The following is a 16,718-nucleotide window of genomic DNA, read 5'->3' on the forward strand; positions in this document are numbered from 1 at the left end:
ACTATAAATGGCGGTAAGATCTTTCATGTGTTATGATACTACCTACTTCTACCTGATTTTTATTCGAGAATACCCTATGCAAAATCCCTATTCGTTCGTCGCGGACTTTCCTATCAACAGTTCTACCAGATTAGACTAAATCGATCTGAATTAAAGCTATATAAGCACTTGCTATACGTAGGTGAGATGCTTTGTCCAGGCTTCTACCCCTGACTTTTAACCAAATGCTACTGCAATCTTCTTTTAGTACTTGAGAGATCAGAGATATTACGATAACCCTACTGTTGAGATACTGTCAATTTTCAGCTCTAGTAGTGATATCCAAGACGGATTAATGTTAGCGAAGTACCGCTACCTTCACCCCTATATCGAAGATTCTTTGGGATGTTCCCACTCTTAATAGGTACTCTATGGAAGAAAAGTATGCACACGATCAAAATCTAGGACCCCTCATAATAGACGACTACCTAGGTACCTATACTATCTTATAGAGTACATATTTGGGTGTCAGCACCTACGCCATCCATCACAACGAAGATCTGTCCCCAGAATCTTTCTCATATAGACCGGAGCGCTCGCTTCTTTCGAAAGCCCTTTAGCACATGACACCTTCTCTGCATTCTCGATGAGACACCATGAATATGTGTGTAAAGTCATGGCATACCTCGAGACTAGATAAAACGCTTTCGCGCTTTACTTCCAAGCCGCTTCTGGGTATCATGTACTTGAAGTTAACGAGTATGGTATAATAGACAGAGCTAGGTGTTACCAGATTGATAATAATTTTTCATTTCAGCAGTTTGTGAGCGGCCGACATAACCTTCGTGAGAGATCATACTTATTTAACTTATAATCCTCCAAGGCAGTCACATACCCGTAGCTGTGGTTATTGGAATTATCCTCTCGTTACTGAATTCATTTTGAAAGAGGGGTAGTGACGTTTGTATTCCCGTAGTAGTTCCATATAACGTGTCACCCGATGTAGAAGGTGATGTGCGTCAGATTTTTTTTATCGCTTGTAAACCAATCTAAAACTTCATACCTAAGACATATATTAAAGCTACACATGAAACAAGCGAAGCTAGGCAAACAAGTATGCCAGAGTATGTACATAAGGTAGGTAGTTAAGGTCGTGAACTTCTATATGGCTTGCTTTTCTTGCAGCCTATAAGTGACGTTATGTCTTACCATAAGACACCTCTACTGTGTGATTAAGTGCCTAATGCTAAGGTGCATGAGAGATTGATGTAGAGAAGCCAACTCAAATCAATGGCGGCCAAAAGAATAATATTATATGCAACAGTAGCATCTCGGACGGACTACTATTCGTGATACGTAGGGTGCCGCGCGGTTAACCCAATAGGCCGTCCCCAGTTACATAACGTTCTTCAAATATAGGAAGGCGACGCTGTAAATTATACCATCACAGGCATTACTCACATTGATTAGCCATGGCACTAGCTGGAGCAAGAACACGAGCTTAGCTAGATTGTACAGGAAATATCTTGAACGCTCTCGTAAGCCTGAAAGGTAGGGGGTATCAGGGTGTATGCTACCTATCCCTCAAGCGTAGTAGCTAGCTGTGTAACATCGTCACAGCTTATGGCTGCAATTCTAGTAGAATCTCGAAAGAAGGAGAAGTCGTTGTTTGCTAATGGATACATTCACTTGTCATGCTTATAAGAATGGGTTAGGTTACATCCTATCAATAAATCTAAGATTTATAAGATAAGCGAGTCTTGAAGGCATCTGATAGGGTTCACTCTAATTAATTGCAGCCAAGACGCCAAGCGCGTATATACTATTAGGTACCTACCTATATACAATAGATGTAGGTAAGGTGTACCTTAGGCTAGGTAGGTAGCTGAGATGTGTCTGAAAGCCTTCTGTAACGCCACACGCTCGGCTTCTCTTTTAGGTCGAATGATTCAAAACGCCACTCATCAGAAACATTATCCAGTATGGGGTAGATGCGATCAACAAAAGCCTTGAAGGGATGTCGCATCGCCGTGTCATCTTCCGGCAAACCATTATTTACCCCTTCACCACTGGGCTTCTTTAGGAAGGGGGGGGTTTTACGAGAAGCTTCTCCGATCCAGACGTAGAGATGAAAGTAACTCGTTAGCTATGAACATGGAGTAGGCCTCATTAATGATCCTGCGCCGGACGTGGTGCAGGCATCCGTGAATACTATTTTCAACACCAGATTCTCCGTTTCTCGTCGGAGTTTTTACATGAATGCATTGCTGATATGATCTTGATATTTGAACCTTACCATCTATGTAATCTATGTTCGCATTGTTCGCATCCCGTAGGAATACAAACGTTTAGCTTCTATTATGTTTATAAGTCATGTCTCACAAGTACCCATCTGGCGGATATTGGATCTGTTACAAAAGAAATTTAACCAAATATCCCCTAAATCTATTCATATACATAGCATCGTCCGAATTCCGTCGCCGGCATCCCTTCCTTGGTCTTGGGGTTCCAGCCCAAACCCATGTCCATTTTATCCTCTATCGTTGCCAGACTTCGTGGTACATTCGGCGCGTAGTCGAGGGCGATACCTAGGAATGTCCTGTTCCCGTCAATCGCGTAGGTCCTTTCTTGTAGGTCTTGGCCCTGCCATATCGCCCACAGGCGATCAATCTGCGCGTGTAGAAGATAGAAGACTGGATCGTTAGGTGTGCTGAAAGGATCTGCTGCTTCGCGTCCTACAAATGTGTGTGAATTCAGATGCCATAGGTCCTCTATATTGTTCCTCAGTTCCTTAATGTTCTTAGATGCCACGATGGTCGTCGCGTTGGCCCATGTTAGCACGCCTTTGCTTGCAGGGTCATAGAAATCCCGGGATAAACATCGCTTATTAGGTTGATAGCCGTACTTGTTAGCTGGGTCGATAACCTCCTTCGCCACGGGACCTAAGCTGATCGTAAACTCCTTGAAGGGACCATCCGTAACGCAGCCACCTCCCGTGCCGGCAGGCATTGGCAGCGAGAAGTTACGTATGACCAATCCGGGAAGGGTGACTCTATGAGCCTTATGGGGCACAGGAGCACCGTTACCACCAAAAGATGTCATCGAACCATCAAAGACCTTAGACTTAGTCTGGTCTTCCGAGAACCGGGGCACATCCCAGTAAGGGAGATGCCCCTTATACCCACACTCGTTGCGCAGCGCTTGCTCCATTTGCCAGAGGAACAGACGATGCCACGGCAGGAGGTAGCCCTGAGTTAGTTAGTTGATGAATACGTCAGAATGCATTATGTGGTAGAAACACTCACTGATTGGTGGATTATGTTAGTCTGGTTAATGTGGATGTAAGTGAAGTCGTCTAAGCGGTTGACAGCGCCGGGCGCCAGACTCGTGTCCATCGTTGGTGGTTTAGTCGCCAGACATTTTACTGCGCGCAGATAATCTGCTCTTGTCGCGTCGTCGAGGTTATCCCTGTGGTTCATGTTAGAGTTATAATTTGGGATAGAAGCTTCATCTTCGCGAGGAGTTATGCTGCCTTACCATGACTTGCGAACGGCGATGCTTCTCCTCGTACAACCGCGAGGTCCCAGGGATGCTCTAATATTTTTATGATATGCATCTTCGAACCTCTTGAAATCAAGAGGCATCGGTATCCCGCCGGCATGGCCCGAGCCACGTCCAACAGGCCCTGCGAGTACGGACTGGCTCGCTAGAGCAGCGAATACCCCTATTATGACCGAGTTCCCAAGTAGATGCATTGTCTGCGAGGATCCGGTGTAAGTGAGGTTGTGAACTTTCTGTCAAGCCTAGGAAGACGAGAATTTGTCGCCCGTGCTATGACTACCTAATTGAAAGAGGCGATAACTCCCTGGGTTGCACTAAGACAACGAGCGGTGGTACGGCTAAGGTGTCAGGCCTACCCGTTATATAGGGAATGGTTTATCGGCCCAACATTCCTGCTGAGGATCGCTGTCGTGAAACAGCTAGTATAACCGCGAGCCTCAATTTCTTTTAAGATCTCGTGCGCTTATGGTGTTTCTAAGTAAACCGCAGGTCATGTAACAGTTATCTAGCTGTGCCTCGTTATTCGGGACCGACGATGGTCGCAATCAGACATGGCCTCCATGTCTAGTCTATTCACAAACAGGTAAGAGGATCGTATTTTAATCGATAGTGTGGCGTCTGCTCCGGAAATGTTGCCCAGGAGACCCTCCTGACTCTATGTATCTAACTAATGCATGATGCATCTTCACACGTGCATCTGAATACTTGCTATGCATGACGGTAGCTCATACCGAATGTCATCTAAGGTCCTTACTGGCTCACTCGTGGATAAGCCTCAAAATACTGCTGAGCATCGAGGGGCATCGAGGGAGCATCTAGACGGTCCCGAGGTTCAGAGCCTGACCTTGTTACCTACCTAGGTAGGTACCTAAAATCAAGGAGTGATGACCTCACCGTACAATATGGGGGTTGAAGGGCGTGTAATAGACAATCTACGAACTGGAAATAGAGGTAGACATGGGCTGATTATTTGGTAATACTAATCAAACATGTCAGTTTATCCAATCTTGAATTATTGTACCTGTGTCTCACCATACCGAGCAATGATATTCGGCGAATTTCCCTTTTGCGCCGCACTTGACATCACGTTCGGATAGCCCTTGGGACATTAACCCAATCAGAGAATCTTAGACAGAATATTGTTAGTTCAGTTAGCTCTGTTTATTGTGGTTATCGCAGCACAAGCCTCACGCCTCCTAGCGCCTAGCACCTAATGTCAATGTAATTGTTAAGGCTGACGGCTGTTTGCTTGCATATTAAGCTACGGTACCTAGTAGATAATTAAAAACCTGGCCCGGTGTAGGTACCTGGTACATTCAGTAAGCCACGATTTGAGTTATATTTAGCATGACGAAGTTATCGCGGGATCGATTCCCACTTACTTAGGTAAACAACCATGTGGTAATTTCGAACCAAGCAACGTACCTCGAATAGCAATGTTCCCGAACAGGTTATAATCCTTCCGCTGGTAAGGATATTCTTTCAATCTAGAAATAAGTTCTATGTCTTCCGAACGGGCATGACCTTTGCTGCGTTAACCCAATCTCCCTTCCTCATATTTGGCTTGTTAGCCATCGGTAAGGATCAAGTCGTATGGGAATCTCCAAGACGCACCACGATAAAGGCCAACTTGAAATTTGAACGTGGGACACTTCGAATTACGCGTTCCATCGCACCGCAGCCGTGAGATTGGGAAGAAGTTCTAGGCCCTTCGTATCAATAGAGCCGTCAAACTACGAATAATATCCACATCAGCTCTCCATAACATATCATGGCCATGATCTTACCTGCCTAGGCAATTAATATTATCTGATACCGTCGCTAACAATAGCAGATGGTATTTAAAAAGGCTTTCCGAGTCTGGCGCAAGTCAATCTCTGTTCTTGAACTTCACTGCATCGTATCAACTTCAATGCCGCCTTCGGGATTCCAACCAGTCTGGTCACAGAACAAATAGTCATGAGCAGGATTTCTGCTGCTTATCGGCGGGGATGTGGACCGTTCCGGCCGTGATCGAATCGTAGTTGGGATGCCAGTGAAAGGATAACATAGGCTGTAGATTCGACTTGCAGCTTATGGCTGATCTGGTACAACAGTCGGCCATATCGGACTACGAGGACTTCCTCATTCGCCTAGACCAGTCTTCTGCTTTACGAGAACGAGGCAGAATACCTATCGTTCTACTTTTAGAAGTCTGCAGCTGATGCAACTTTCAGCGAGCCGAGATTCATATACCATATCCTGAGAATAGAACTCGCTGACTTGGTGTAGGACAAAGAGTCTTGAAACCCGCTCGGTCCTTTCAAACATGATATGCCCAACCTGAAATAAGAACGCGAGAAATATCGTAAGCCACTTCTATGGCTAGGTAATCATCATCTATTTTGGGCCCTAAGGCGTTGTAGTTGGTCACCCTCGAGAAAAATAGCTAATTGGCTACTGCAAGGGCGATACTATGTGGATAGTCGCGGGAGTATCGCCGTACGGGCGCGTCCGGCTCAGAGGACCAAGTTTAGGGGGGGCGTATCACTTCGCATAGCAATGCTTCTCCTACCTTAGTAGGTTCCGATATCTCCAATTCACGCCTGGTACCTCCATCGAAGACCAAATTTAAACGGCCGCGTCATAAGCGCATTGCATAGTATTGATTCCTGCTCTTTGGCAGTCCTCGCGCAGGGGGTACGTCTTTCAATCGAGGCGAAGATCTTAATTGAAACATAATGTCTCGTTTGTTCTACTTTCTCCCATTGTTTCATCGGACCGACCCGATTTCATCCCTTGCTAAGAATGTGTTACAGATGACGACAACTACTGTCCCTTATTTCCCTTGCCAAGGCTTTTCAGCTTGCGAATCGGGGATGATGTCGTAGATAGGAAGGGCCTATAACGGAATATTATCGTTCGTAGAACTCATCATGTCGCTCGGCGCGTCGCGATTGGCAGAATAGCTCGATGGAGTTGAAGGAACCAAAGTGTGTCGGCTTTGTAGCTTCGTGCGATTTGCACGGTCGCGATATAAGAAGGGACACGTTAGATATGGGAATTTCACAATAGTATCTAAATATGGAAATATATTAAAACAGTCAGTAGATAGTCCTTCTTGTAAAAAAGAATTAGAAGTTAACCTAGCAAAATGTCAGAATAGGTGCACTGAATCAATCCACGTGTGATTCCACTACCTGTAAGCATGTCTTGGAATTATGTCTCGAATTATGTCTTGAATCATGTCTTGAATTATGTAAGTTGACATATATCTTACCCCTGTACAGTGTGCCACAAATAGCTTCCTGTCCGGTATATGATAGGCTGGGGCATGCCATCCCGGCGTGGGTTGTTGGTTACATACGTCGGAAAGATAATGAAACTGTCTTGTAGCCTTACGATTTACCTACCTTCATCATTATACAACCCAAGGTATACATACAACCAAACCCGCGAACGATCCGAAAGGTCTATTCGACACCGAAATGAGTGAACCAACGCCCGATGATGACGAGAACGCTGTTACCGAGCGTACTCCTCTTGTGGGAACTTCGGGGATTTCAACGATTCAGGGGACCCCCGCGTTAGCTTCCGCCTCGGCTTGGAAGTCCGGTCGGTCGAGGTCAACCACGCTTGCGTCTTCTATCTCCAGCGCCGAAAATACCGTATCATGGATGTACAATCCTAAAATCATCTTAAGCCTCTGCTACTCGATCGTCCTCGTCGGTTCTCTCTCCGGTGGCTTCCAGCAGATTCCTATGACGAGGATATATGAAGACATTCTCTGCCACGAATATTACGGCCAGTCACCAACCTCGGGCGAACCGATTGATGAGGTGCTCTGCAAGAAGGATGTTATACAGTCCGAGTTAGCATATCTGTTTGCATTTTTAGAGGCTCTTAACTCTGGCATCGGTTGTCTTGTTGCCCTTCTTTGGGGGATCCTGGCTGATCGCATCGGCCGCAAACCGGTATATGCTACCGCTACGATAGGCATGATTTTCCACGTGCTGTTGATCATGATTGTGGGCTGGTTTCCAGACAAGTTCCCGGTTCGATGGATTTGGATATCATCTGTAGCGCATCTCGCTGGAGGTCCATCAGTTATTGGCGCTTGCACGTACAGCATGGTGAGCGACATAATTCCCGAATCCAGTAGGTAAGTCAGCAATCCAATGAACCAGCTTCCAACGTTGAGAAGTTTTACTTACGACTCATAGGTCGATTGCATTCATGAGGATTCATGTTGCAAGCCTGGCGGGCAACTTAGTCTCACCGGCATTAGCATCTGCTATGATGTCCACAACAGGTCCTTGGCCCGTTATGTGGCTCACCATCATACTATGGGCCCTAGCCGCTGCTCTAATTGCGATTATCCCAGAAACATTCCGCCAGCCCATGCGCTCAGATGTCACCGGGTCTACACTAACATTCAAAACCCGTGCATTACGAGGCTTCAACCAGTTGAAAGACTCTTTGTCTATCATTCGAGCAGGTTCTGTTATTCTCATTCTTTGCATATGCCTCTTGTCGATGCCTGTCGTGATGTGTACACTCCAGTTCATGGTCCAGTATATTTCGAAACATTATCATATCCCAATAGCCAAAACTGGTTATATTCAATCCGTCTTTGGGATCGCTCACATAGTCGTGGTTCTATTGATCGTTCCAGGCTTATCCAAATTAGTCGTTCAACCAACAACACCGAAATTCTTCCGTGTAGCAAATGAGAAAGACCGCGACCTAATACTAGCACGGTGGTCTTACGTGGTTTACGCTATAGGTAGTTTCATCCTTGGCGTATCACCGACATTACCTGTGTTCATAACCGGCCTCGTTGTCATGTCTCTTGGTTCCGGATCAGCGAGCTTCATCAAAAGTATCGCGACCTCGCATGTCGACATTGAACATCGGTCTAGGCTGTTTAGCATTATGGCGCTCTTGGATGTAGGAAGCAATATATGGGCAACGCCTGCCCTGGCTGGCCTTTTTACGCTGGGTATGCGATTAGGTGGGGTTTGGATTGGTTTACCATACCTTGGAGTATCAATATCATGTATTATGATGTTAATCCTGGCATTGTTCGTGCGGACGCCGAGGACCGATCGTGACGATAAACCACCACCGGAGCTTAGATCCATTATAGAAGACGCTACGTGAGATACTGTTGGGGCATAATACTTAACTACGTTTTATACCTTTTCACCGGAATTATAACACCATAAGCCATATCCTAGATCCCGACTTGGGATAGACAGACATCTCGTAATTAGTGGTGGTTAGTGATATGATTCTATGGGAGGTACGTTAAGCTATGCTGTCTTAGGTACTGTCAGACATAAATAATGTAATAGAATAAAAACTATTAAGAATATGGTTCCTGGAGACGCGACCCTTACCGACGGGGCTACAGAGAACTTCCGTCGGATTAAGCGCATGCTGTCTGCGCTTAGAAGCAAGAAGCTCAACTATGAGCTATTTGCTCTTATCGGACAAGGGTTGCGGTGGCTCGCAACAACCATAACCGCTTACGGATCGGAAACCTGGCATACCAAAATTCATTCAGGAGCCGGACTATTTTCTAAAGATCAACCCCGTGAAACGCGGCCTGCTGAAGTATGGTCTTTATCAGCAACCTCATATCTACGGCTGTAAGTTTGAAAAGAGATGGGGTGATATTACGAGTATGGAATATGGCTGGAATTATAATGTAGTGATCACGGATAAAGGCCTGGGTTTGTGGATACATGATTTAGTATTTTTCTACTGAAGAATTGCCCCGTAATTGTGCTGTCATTCGCCCTAGCGTATGGTCATATGCACAAAACCACGCGTTGGCGGTGATGGGTCGTGGGGCGATCGTATCGTGGGCCTTTTGAACTCCCTGCGCGTAATTTCCATATGCTGGCGACGATCTCTGTCAGTGTTAGCTCCAGGACCGATACCAAGGCCATGGTCCAACTCTTCATTAGTGCTTTTCGCCGGTGCAGTAATATCCATAGATCTGGAACCTAGTGGGGTAGGTAGTCAACTCCGTTGAGGCCCGGCCTAAGATTCTTTACCCAAAGACTTATGTTCAGATACCTTGCGCTTATGAAAATGAAAACTCCAAAGTGATGATCGAAGGATTGAACTGCCCCAAAGTGTTGGGTGTGTCGACTAGACTATCTCGATGTTTCCCGGGTTAACTCAAGTTGCTAGGTGTCGTTTGTTTTACCACCACTCTAGCATTTCGCCAGGACTCAAGCTCGTTGTTCGGAGTCTGTGTTTCCTTATCTCACATCCGATCCCGCCAGCTACGTGGGTCGCTCTCGTCACATAGGAGATCACACAGAAACCGAACCTCAGTATACATGTGACAGCACTGTCACTCACACCTAGCACTAAGTATCCCCCATCACAGTCAGTACCAGCAGGAAGTTATAATACCAACGGCGACCACTGCTCATCTCTGCGACCAATGGCAAAGCCATCACCATGCTCTACGTCGTACATCCAACGACGCTTTGTCCGCGGTTTCAGGATGTCACGAGCGAAAAGCCTGTGATTATGGATAAGTCATCCCAAAATAGCCCATACTTAAACACCAGTATCAAATGAACCATAGTGTAGGTAGATAGCATATTAATTCAATAGCGTTAGAAATTTTGTGAATACTTCTGCGGCACAACGTATCTGTGATATTGGACGGCTAGTCCTCGAGGAGTACAACGTTAACAGCCAAGTTGGATATGCGTAGTAGAAAAGTATAGAAGTGTTATAGTAACGAGATGGTCTCACTACAGTTATAATGGGTAATGGGTAATTTTTCTATGCAGTCGGGCCCAAGGATGCTATTTTATTTGCTATGTAGGGTGGAGCTGGTTTAGTAAAGACAATGAGCCGCAATATTATAAATTCTAGAACAATCCCATCTTTATCTATGCGGAGCCAACCTTGGATGTACGTAGCTGATAGGACGGGTACTGGTATTCTGGGTCCAGGGTTAACCCCGATATCTATAAACCACCCACTTATACCTCCAGTTTTAGTATACATGGTCTATAGTATAAGTAACTTATGCTAATAATAAGACTATAATATTGATTGAGCAACGTACTATTTCTATATATAAGTAGGTGCCTACTTAAGATACCTAAGGAACTATAGGTGGCCTTCTTATTATCCCAAAACTCCACTACCCTATAGTGGGTTAGTTACCAGGTCTTCACCTTCAAAACCTTCCCGACTATACTCTACTTTGATAGACAACTTACCTGTTTTGACTCTGTCTGTAGATAGGTTATAGAGGTATACGTAAATATCAACTACGCCCCAGTCAGGTATGACCCCAGTAACTCAAGAAAGCTCACTAAGTTTTCGATAGTCTTATATCAGTAAGTGGAGCCTACCTGTAGTTCAAGCATTTTATTCATTTCTCTGCCGTCCCGTTATGTGGAGTTTACTAAGACTCTCGAATAAGGACCAAGTCTATATCGATGCAGCCTAACCCATCATCGTCAGTTACACAACGGGTCCGAGGGCATGGGAGGCAGCCAATGGACCTCACCTTAACCAATTATGCACGCATCTCGTAGAGGATCAGGGCGCTTGGATACTGTTCCTGACTAGCCAGATGGTTGGGACCGCACTGACACGCGAGTGAGTCAAATGCCATGCTTCAAGATGGTCATCTGTGAGTTTCGGATGAAGGCGATTATGATCGAGCTGAAATTTGGATACCAATGAGAAACTGCATTTTAGTATGGGCTGCCTCATTTCTTTAGCAATTGTCTAATCACGTTTCCTTCTCTCTTCACGTGTAAAGCTTCGAATGTATGAACACATGCTAAAGGTAAAGGCCTACTGTAGCTACCAATGTCCTGGAAATATCCCCCTGCATCAATTGAAGCCGCAGTTATTTTTAGATACTTTTACTCTTTACATTGAGCTTATGAAATGTTAGGGGTCCTATAATATCTGCAATAATGGCTATTAAGTCATAAGCTTCATGAGCTTCAAAACTGTTAGAGAGATGGCGGTTATGCTCTTCTCTCGGAGCCAATGGCATAATGTCCCACTACCTATTCGCAATTGATTCTGGAGTGAGTCTCACATGTTCTTCCACGGCCTCAGTTTTCCGCTAGTTAAGGCGAAATACCCGCCAGCATTCGTCAATTTTGAGCGATCAGCCCCTGTAAACAATTCGAAAGAGTTAGGTCGTATTGACGTGGATAGAAGACATGAACGGAATGCTTGGCATGCAATGTATAGCCGAGCTATAAGTGGGAACAGTGCTCTATCAATGTAAACATTGGCGGCCAGACGTTTAAGGCTCACGGGACCTTATTCTTGTGTTGGGCGTCAAAGGGCCATTGGATTACCTTCTTCCAACGAGGCAACCAGTAAAAAGGCCACAAGGCGTTTCTTGATGAAGTCATAGCTTCCTTTCGCCATGGGTAAGGATTTGTACCTGCGTGACTCGCGATGGCTGTGCGGGAGGAGTTGAGGCGGTCAATAAGAAGCACAGTAAAAGTGGCACAGTTTTTTTGTTCGTGGCCACGTATATGCAAGTTAGTTATGCCGAAGGGCGAGCGGCTATTTGATTGGCTACCATGATATCCTTGGTGTTTATTCGGTTACCTATCAGCCCTACGTTAGAGAGATGAAATTCGGATGTGGTGCCAAACAATGCCTAACAACAAGTGAAGAATGGCATTTTTCCCTTTTTCCTTTTTTGCCCTTCCAATCAATTTATTCAATGCTCTTTATGCAAATAGTGGCATAACACGTAACACATAACACACATAACACACCTGGGCAAAGCGTCAGAGCCCAAGTCACTTACAGTAGGTAGCCCGCTAGATGACGTGGGCATAACCACGTAGTGCGTCCATAGTGCATCTATATCGCATCCATATTGCATTCCATATTGCATCCATGTGAATTTATTAGGGCTTATCTACCGGAGCCGGGAGTACCTATAGGTAGGTGTGCAGACCTCCAAGCCAAGATGTCTCCAACAGTCCGAACACAACCTACTCCGGGCATTATGTCCCTCATAACACCCGCCATATTTTTTCTTGCAGCTTTGTCTGGAAGCTATCTATTTTCCTTCAGAGCCCGTCGCTCAAGAGCTCATGGCCTGACCCGTGATTTTATGTCAAGCTCTCGATCGCGAGGCTTTGACGATTATGATTCCGCAGACGAGGATTTCGCTGCAGACGCGCAGTCGCGAAATCCCATCTATGACTCTGGAGAAGAAGATGACTACCTCATGGTATTTGACAAACCTCAATTCCGAACACAATTCGGAGTAGGACCTGGCGCTGCTGTGCGCGGATACCCCAGCTATGGGGGAATCTACGTGCTCCATTGCACAGCTGTCGAACTTGATTTCTTAAATCTAGACCGATTCCACATCGCCATGAGATCTCTGGATCAGGCAGAGGAAGATATCCATTGCGGTAATATGCGCAAGCTCGGAGCCACCTGGTGGGAGAGCGAAGATGCCTACAGGAGGAATTTCATGAGTCCAGATAGATACAATCAACCGGTCGTCTACGTTGGCTGGCCCGCAGGTGGTGGTGTCTGGGTTCTGAGAACAACACACGGAGACGCGTCGTCGAGAGGTATCGGCAGAATCAACAACACTTACAACATGGAGGAACGTTGCCGTTTAATCAGACAACTGGGCGGATCCTACTACGAACATCCGGAAGACGGCGTAAACCTCGTGTTCTAAGCAGCAGCCGGATGTGATGGGAGGAAAAGGCTCGGGTTATACAGGGAGACTAACTACGGCCAATGTCAACGGCCACTATCCTCCACACCGCCTCGTCGGATCGCATCACTCACTCTAGGGTCTACATGACTACTACACCGACGCATCATTTTCGACACCAAAACAGTTATTACCCTCACTCTCTGGATACCCCTTTTCTTCCTTGGCCACGGCCTTTCTTCCCATCAATTCATAAATATTCACACACAAAAAAAACACCGACTTCTGCTTCAGAGCTTATCCACAAACGTGTCCACTAGAAGTCACGGTGGGTGCTCGAAACGGATGCTCGAAAGCACCAAAACGCTCCTTAGCTCAGGCACGGCAACCTTGCCGTATATTGACTTTCGCATGGCCGAATCACTGTCACAGAGCTCCAGCAATGTTGAGATAATGACGGTGGCGCAGGCGGGGTCGAAACGAGTTCAAGGCGACGCTCGGACGGTCCCACATTTAGAACGAGGACCAACCTGGAATGGTACGAGCGTTGGCATGAGGGGCAATGGGCGTCAAATGCTCTTTTCTATGTAACATTTACTATCTGTCAGGTTAGACATATTGCCGTTAGTCGGCTTCGGATTTTGGTATTAAAGTACCGGCAGGGTGCGGGATCAAGGAAATGGATTTAAAAACCCCATCTAGTATGGAGGATTGTATAATATTTGATAACCAGGATAGCCAAACAGCTTGGAAAGTTGAACAAATTATTACTTGCAGTGTGTACCTATATCTCTTAAAAAGATTCCTAATGGAGTTGTGATAGTATTTCCTGATTAATATCGTTTTTATTCGAACACTACCAATATTTCATTACGCTAAATGGTCCATCGAACCATCCCCTATAAGTCTATCTCGCCGGTCTTGTATGCCGTCTAAATATAATATAAATCTTAACAGTAATTTCCAAAAGGCAATAGTTCGAACCCCTCGCGCTAGAGATCCTTGATTCTAGAATTACCTATAAAGAAAGTGAAGGCCGAAAATTAACAGTTACAGATATTCCTGCAATCAAGACGCTGATTCGGGATGAATAGATCAATATTACACTCCTTGACTTTTCAAGAAGCTGAAAATCGTCTCGAACGCTTGTGGGGCGACCTTATGTAGGTTGAGGTTATGCCTGTGAACCAGAGTTAGCATGGATACCTATTCAACTCTTGAAAGCTGTATAACTTACCCCGCGGGTAGATTATCAACGGTCTTCACGACCTTAGCGCCAGCAAAGTCGTCCTTGAGGCCATCTAGGAGGCCGACGCAGTTACCACCACAGCCTGATAGATCGAATTGGCCTTGGATAGCGAGGACAGGAGCCGTGACCGCTGCAAAGTCTAGGGGACTGCTCGCAATAAGGGATGGTAACTCGCCTACGGCAAATGGCTCACTACCCTTCAAGTAAGACCACTCGGCGACCCGCCGCTCGAAATCATTTTGCTCTCCGAAGTACGAATACGTCTCAGAAAATAGGTCTGCTGATGTGAGATATCCTGAGTCCAAAGCGTCCCAGCGAATGGGGTCTTGGATTCGTGCGACTCTGAAGCCAGACCCAGCGAGAAAGGGGCCAAAATACTGGAAGCCACCCGCGAAACCGGTAAGGACGATGGCGTCAACAGCGGTCTTTTTGCTAGCCGCGGATGCAACTGTCAGATACGCCCCGTAGCTGTGACCTATAAGTGCCACTCTCGTGGCATTCGTAGCATATCGCGCGTAGTCTACCAGTGAGTCAAGTACAGCCGCTTCTACTTGGAATTGGGCATCCGAGAGTGCATCCACCCTGACTCCAAAGAAGATAAGTTAGTGAAACCGTGACCTCTACTCATAATGATATAGACCATGCTTACTTAGAGGATGACCCTACACCGATACGGTCGTAATTGAGAACAGAATATCCAGCAGCAACGGCAGCCTTAACGAAGTTGTATTTATCCGACGCCTGAAATGTTGGCTGCCAGTACCTATGATAGTGTTAACACTAATGCGTATCATCCCACAATTCCAAGTTGGAACGAAATGAAACATACAGCTTAGATTCCAGAATACCATGAGTTAGAACTAAAGTAGGACCTCCTCTCCCACATAGTGTTGCCCCAACATTGAACTTGCTTTCTACAGGCCCAGATGTCTGACCGGAAATCGGTAATGGATCTGTGCTCTCGCTAAAGTCCCGCCTTGTAAAGGCCAGTGTCAAAGCAATTGCATCCCAGTTGTCGTTGACTGTTGCGTTAACAATGAAACGCGGAACACTGACGGTGATGGGTATTGAGAGCTCTCTACATCCTAGTTGCGGATACTGTGGCGCGGCGGAAGCTGTTGCTGCGAGAATGAAGGCGGACACAACGTATGAGAGCATATTGGTTGCTATGGACAAGTACCGGCCAGAGACGAAAGGATGAAGATGAAGATAAGGAGTACTGAGATCCGAAAGTTGCCAACGGACCTATCTATATATGTATCCATCCTTGAGTGACCAACCCTAATATTTTGATAGAAGAACTCAATAGGTGAACATCAATAATCTTGATACAAGGATTGATCGACCATGGGTAGAAACTAGGCCTGCTAGGTGAGATGAATATCCACATGTTGCTGACGTATATTCGATGAAGAGCTGAAGTTGTCCTTGCTCAATCCATCCTGAACGTGGTCCATTCGACTTGAGCGAGTATTCGATGCCAAAGACCCGTACGTCACCTCGCAAGAGGCTTCGCCCCTAGATTATCGTAACTCCGCCACGATGTGGTTTCTTTCTGGAGTGCATTTCTTTGAAATGACAATATCAAATCCAGAAAGGAGCACCTAGACCTAATAACTAAGCCAGTCGATATGCTTCCATGCGCGTATTGCTCTTCGAATATAGGGAATTAGCTAATCGAGACACGGATACGTGGACATGTACTTAGTCAGATTTAGTGTTCATAGAAGTCTGGTCCCTTGCACAAGTGCTTATCTTAGTGAGATGAAATATGCTGGATGAAAATACCATTTTCCCAATTAGGATAAATTCACTTTGTTCATCCATTCTAGATGTGACTTGAACCCCGCCATCTCGGAGAGCACTCAAGATAGAACGGTATCCGAGAGGAAGAGATCGTCCCGTTACTATGATTCCAAATCGGACGGGGGTCATGGTGGGCTGGGCTTACATGTTTTAGGGAGAATTATTTCCCATCGCATTTGATTCGCCCGTTACAACAACATGACCACGACTAGAGGGTCTTTGCCAAGGATCTTCATTTGATAGAGTGCTTAGTAAAAAGCTTATGCGATGTGGTTTATTTTATAACATTAATAGTTGTTATAAGAAAGGTGCTAAAAACTCCCCTAAATTTGTACAATATCTTTCGTGGATGCCCAATTCATAATACACATGTGTAGGGGACCTGGATGTGAAATCATGGCATGATTAGTATTTTCATTCTCTTCTCATGACATCTCA

The 16,718-nt window shown here is 45.7% G+C and overlaps 4 protein-coding genes across 4 annotated transcripts; 2 read left to right on the forward strand and 2 right to left on the reverse strand.

Moving 5' to 3' along the window:
* Nucleotides 1–2,242: 2,242 nt before the first annotated feature.
* On the reverse strand, nt 2,243–4,074 carry F4813DRAFT_253526 (Di-copper centre-containing protein). The gene is made up of 3 exons (XM_049240184.1): nt 3,517–4,074; nt 3,285–3,447; nt 2,243–3,228 (listed from the first exon to the last, which is right to left on the reverse strand). Exons 1-3 carry the CDS (start codon nt 3,732–3,734, stop codon nt 2,425–2,427), a joined length of 1,185 nt encoding a protein of 394 aa, XP_049095421.1. The 5' UTR covers nt 3,735–4,074; the 3' UTR covers nt 2,243–2,424.
* Nucleotides 4,075–6,753: 2,679 nt separating this feature from the next.
* Nucleotides 6,754–8,824, forward strand: F4813DRAFT_374356 (MFS general substrate transporter). The gene is made up of 2 exons (XM_049244920.1): nt 6,754–7,681; nt 7,743–8,824. The coding sequence occupies exons 1-2, from the start codon at nt 7,008–7,010 to the stop codon at nt 8,680–8,682; spliced, it is 1,614 nt and encodes a 537-aa protein (XP_049095422.1). The 5' UTR covers nt 6,754–7,007; the 3' UTR covers nt 8,683–8,824.
* Nucleotides 8,825–12,163: 3,339 nt separating this feature from the next.
* On the forward strand, nt 12,164–13,408 carry F4813DRAFT_253725 (uncharacterized protein). Its single transcript, XM_049240185.1, has one exon. The coding sequence runs from the start codon at nt 12,515–12,517 to the stop codon at nt 13,244–13,246; it is 732 nt and encodes a 243-aa protein (XP_049095423.1). The 5' UTR covers nt 12,164–12,514; the 3' UTR covers nt 13,247–13,408.
* Nucleotides 13,409–14,137: 729 nt separating this feature from the next.
* F4813DRAFT_253874 (alpha/beta-hydrolase) lies at nt 14,138–15,905 on the reverse strand. The gene is made up of 3 exons (XM_049240186.1): nt 15,304–15,905; nt 15,124–15,237; nt 14,138–15,056 (listed from the first exon to the last, which is right to left on the reverse strand). The coding sequence occupies exons 1-3, from the start codon at nt 15,630–15,632 to the stop codon at nt 14,459–14,461; spliced, it is 1,041 nt and encodes a 346-aa protein (XP_049095424.1). The 5' UTR covers nt 15,633–15,905; the 3' UTR covers nt 14,138–14,458.
* Between the last annotated feature and the right edge of the window lie 813 nt (nt 15,906–16,718).

This window comes from Daldinia decipiens (genome assembly GCF_022478715.1).
Source record: "Daldinia decipiens strain CBS 113046 unplaced genomic scaffold F4813scaffold_47, whole genome shotgun sequence".
Taxonomy (NCBI): domain Eukaryota; kingdom Fungi; phylum Ascomycota; class Sordariomycetes; order Xylariales; family Hypoxylaceae; genus Daldinia; species Daldinia decipiens.

Bases quoted from the DNA above. Each gene is read 5' to 3' on its own strand.
- F4813DRAFT_253725 (XM_049240185.1), top strand. From the start codon at position 12,515: ATGTCTCCAACAGTCCGAACACAACCTACTCCGGGCATTATGTCCCTC.
- F4813DRAFT_374356 (XM_049244920.1), top strand. From the start codon at position 7,008: ATGAGTGAACCAACGCCCGATGATGACGAGAACGCTGTTACCGAGCGT. The intron at 7,682-7,742 runs GTAAGTCAGCAA...TACGACTCATAG, and splicing joins ATAATTCCCGAATCCAGTAG to GTCGATTGCATTCATGAGGA.
- F4813DRAFT_253874 (XM_049240186.1), bottom strand. From the start codon at position 15,632: ATGCTCTCATACGTTGTGTCCGCCTTCATTCTCGCAGCAACAGCTTCC. The intron at 15,238-15,303 runs GTATGTTTCATT...ACACTATCATAG, and splicing joins GGTATTCTGGAATCTAAGCT to GTACTGGCAGCCAACATTTC. The intron at 15,057-15,123 runs GTAAGCATGGTC...CTTTGGAGTCAG, and splicing joins GGTGTAGGGTCATCCTCTAA to GGTGGATGCACTCTCGGATG.
- F4813DRAFT_253526 (XM_049240184.1), bottom strand. From the start codon at position 3,734: ATGCATCTACTTGGGAACTCGGTCATAATAGGGGTATTCGCTGCTCTA. The intron at 3,448-3,516 runs GTAAGGCAGCAT...CATGAACCACAG, and splicing joins ATCGCCGTTCGCAAGTCATG to GGATAACCTCGACGACGCGA. The intron at 3,229-3,284 runs GTGAGTGTTTCT...TAACTAACTCAG, and splicing joins CTAACATAATCCACCAATCA to GGCTACCTCCTGCCGTGGCA.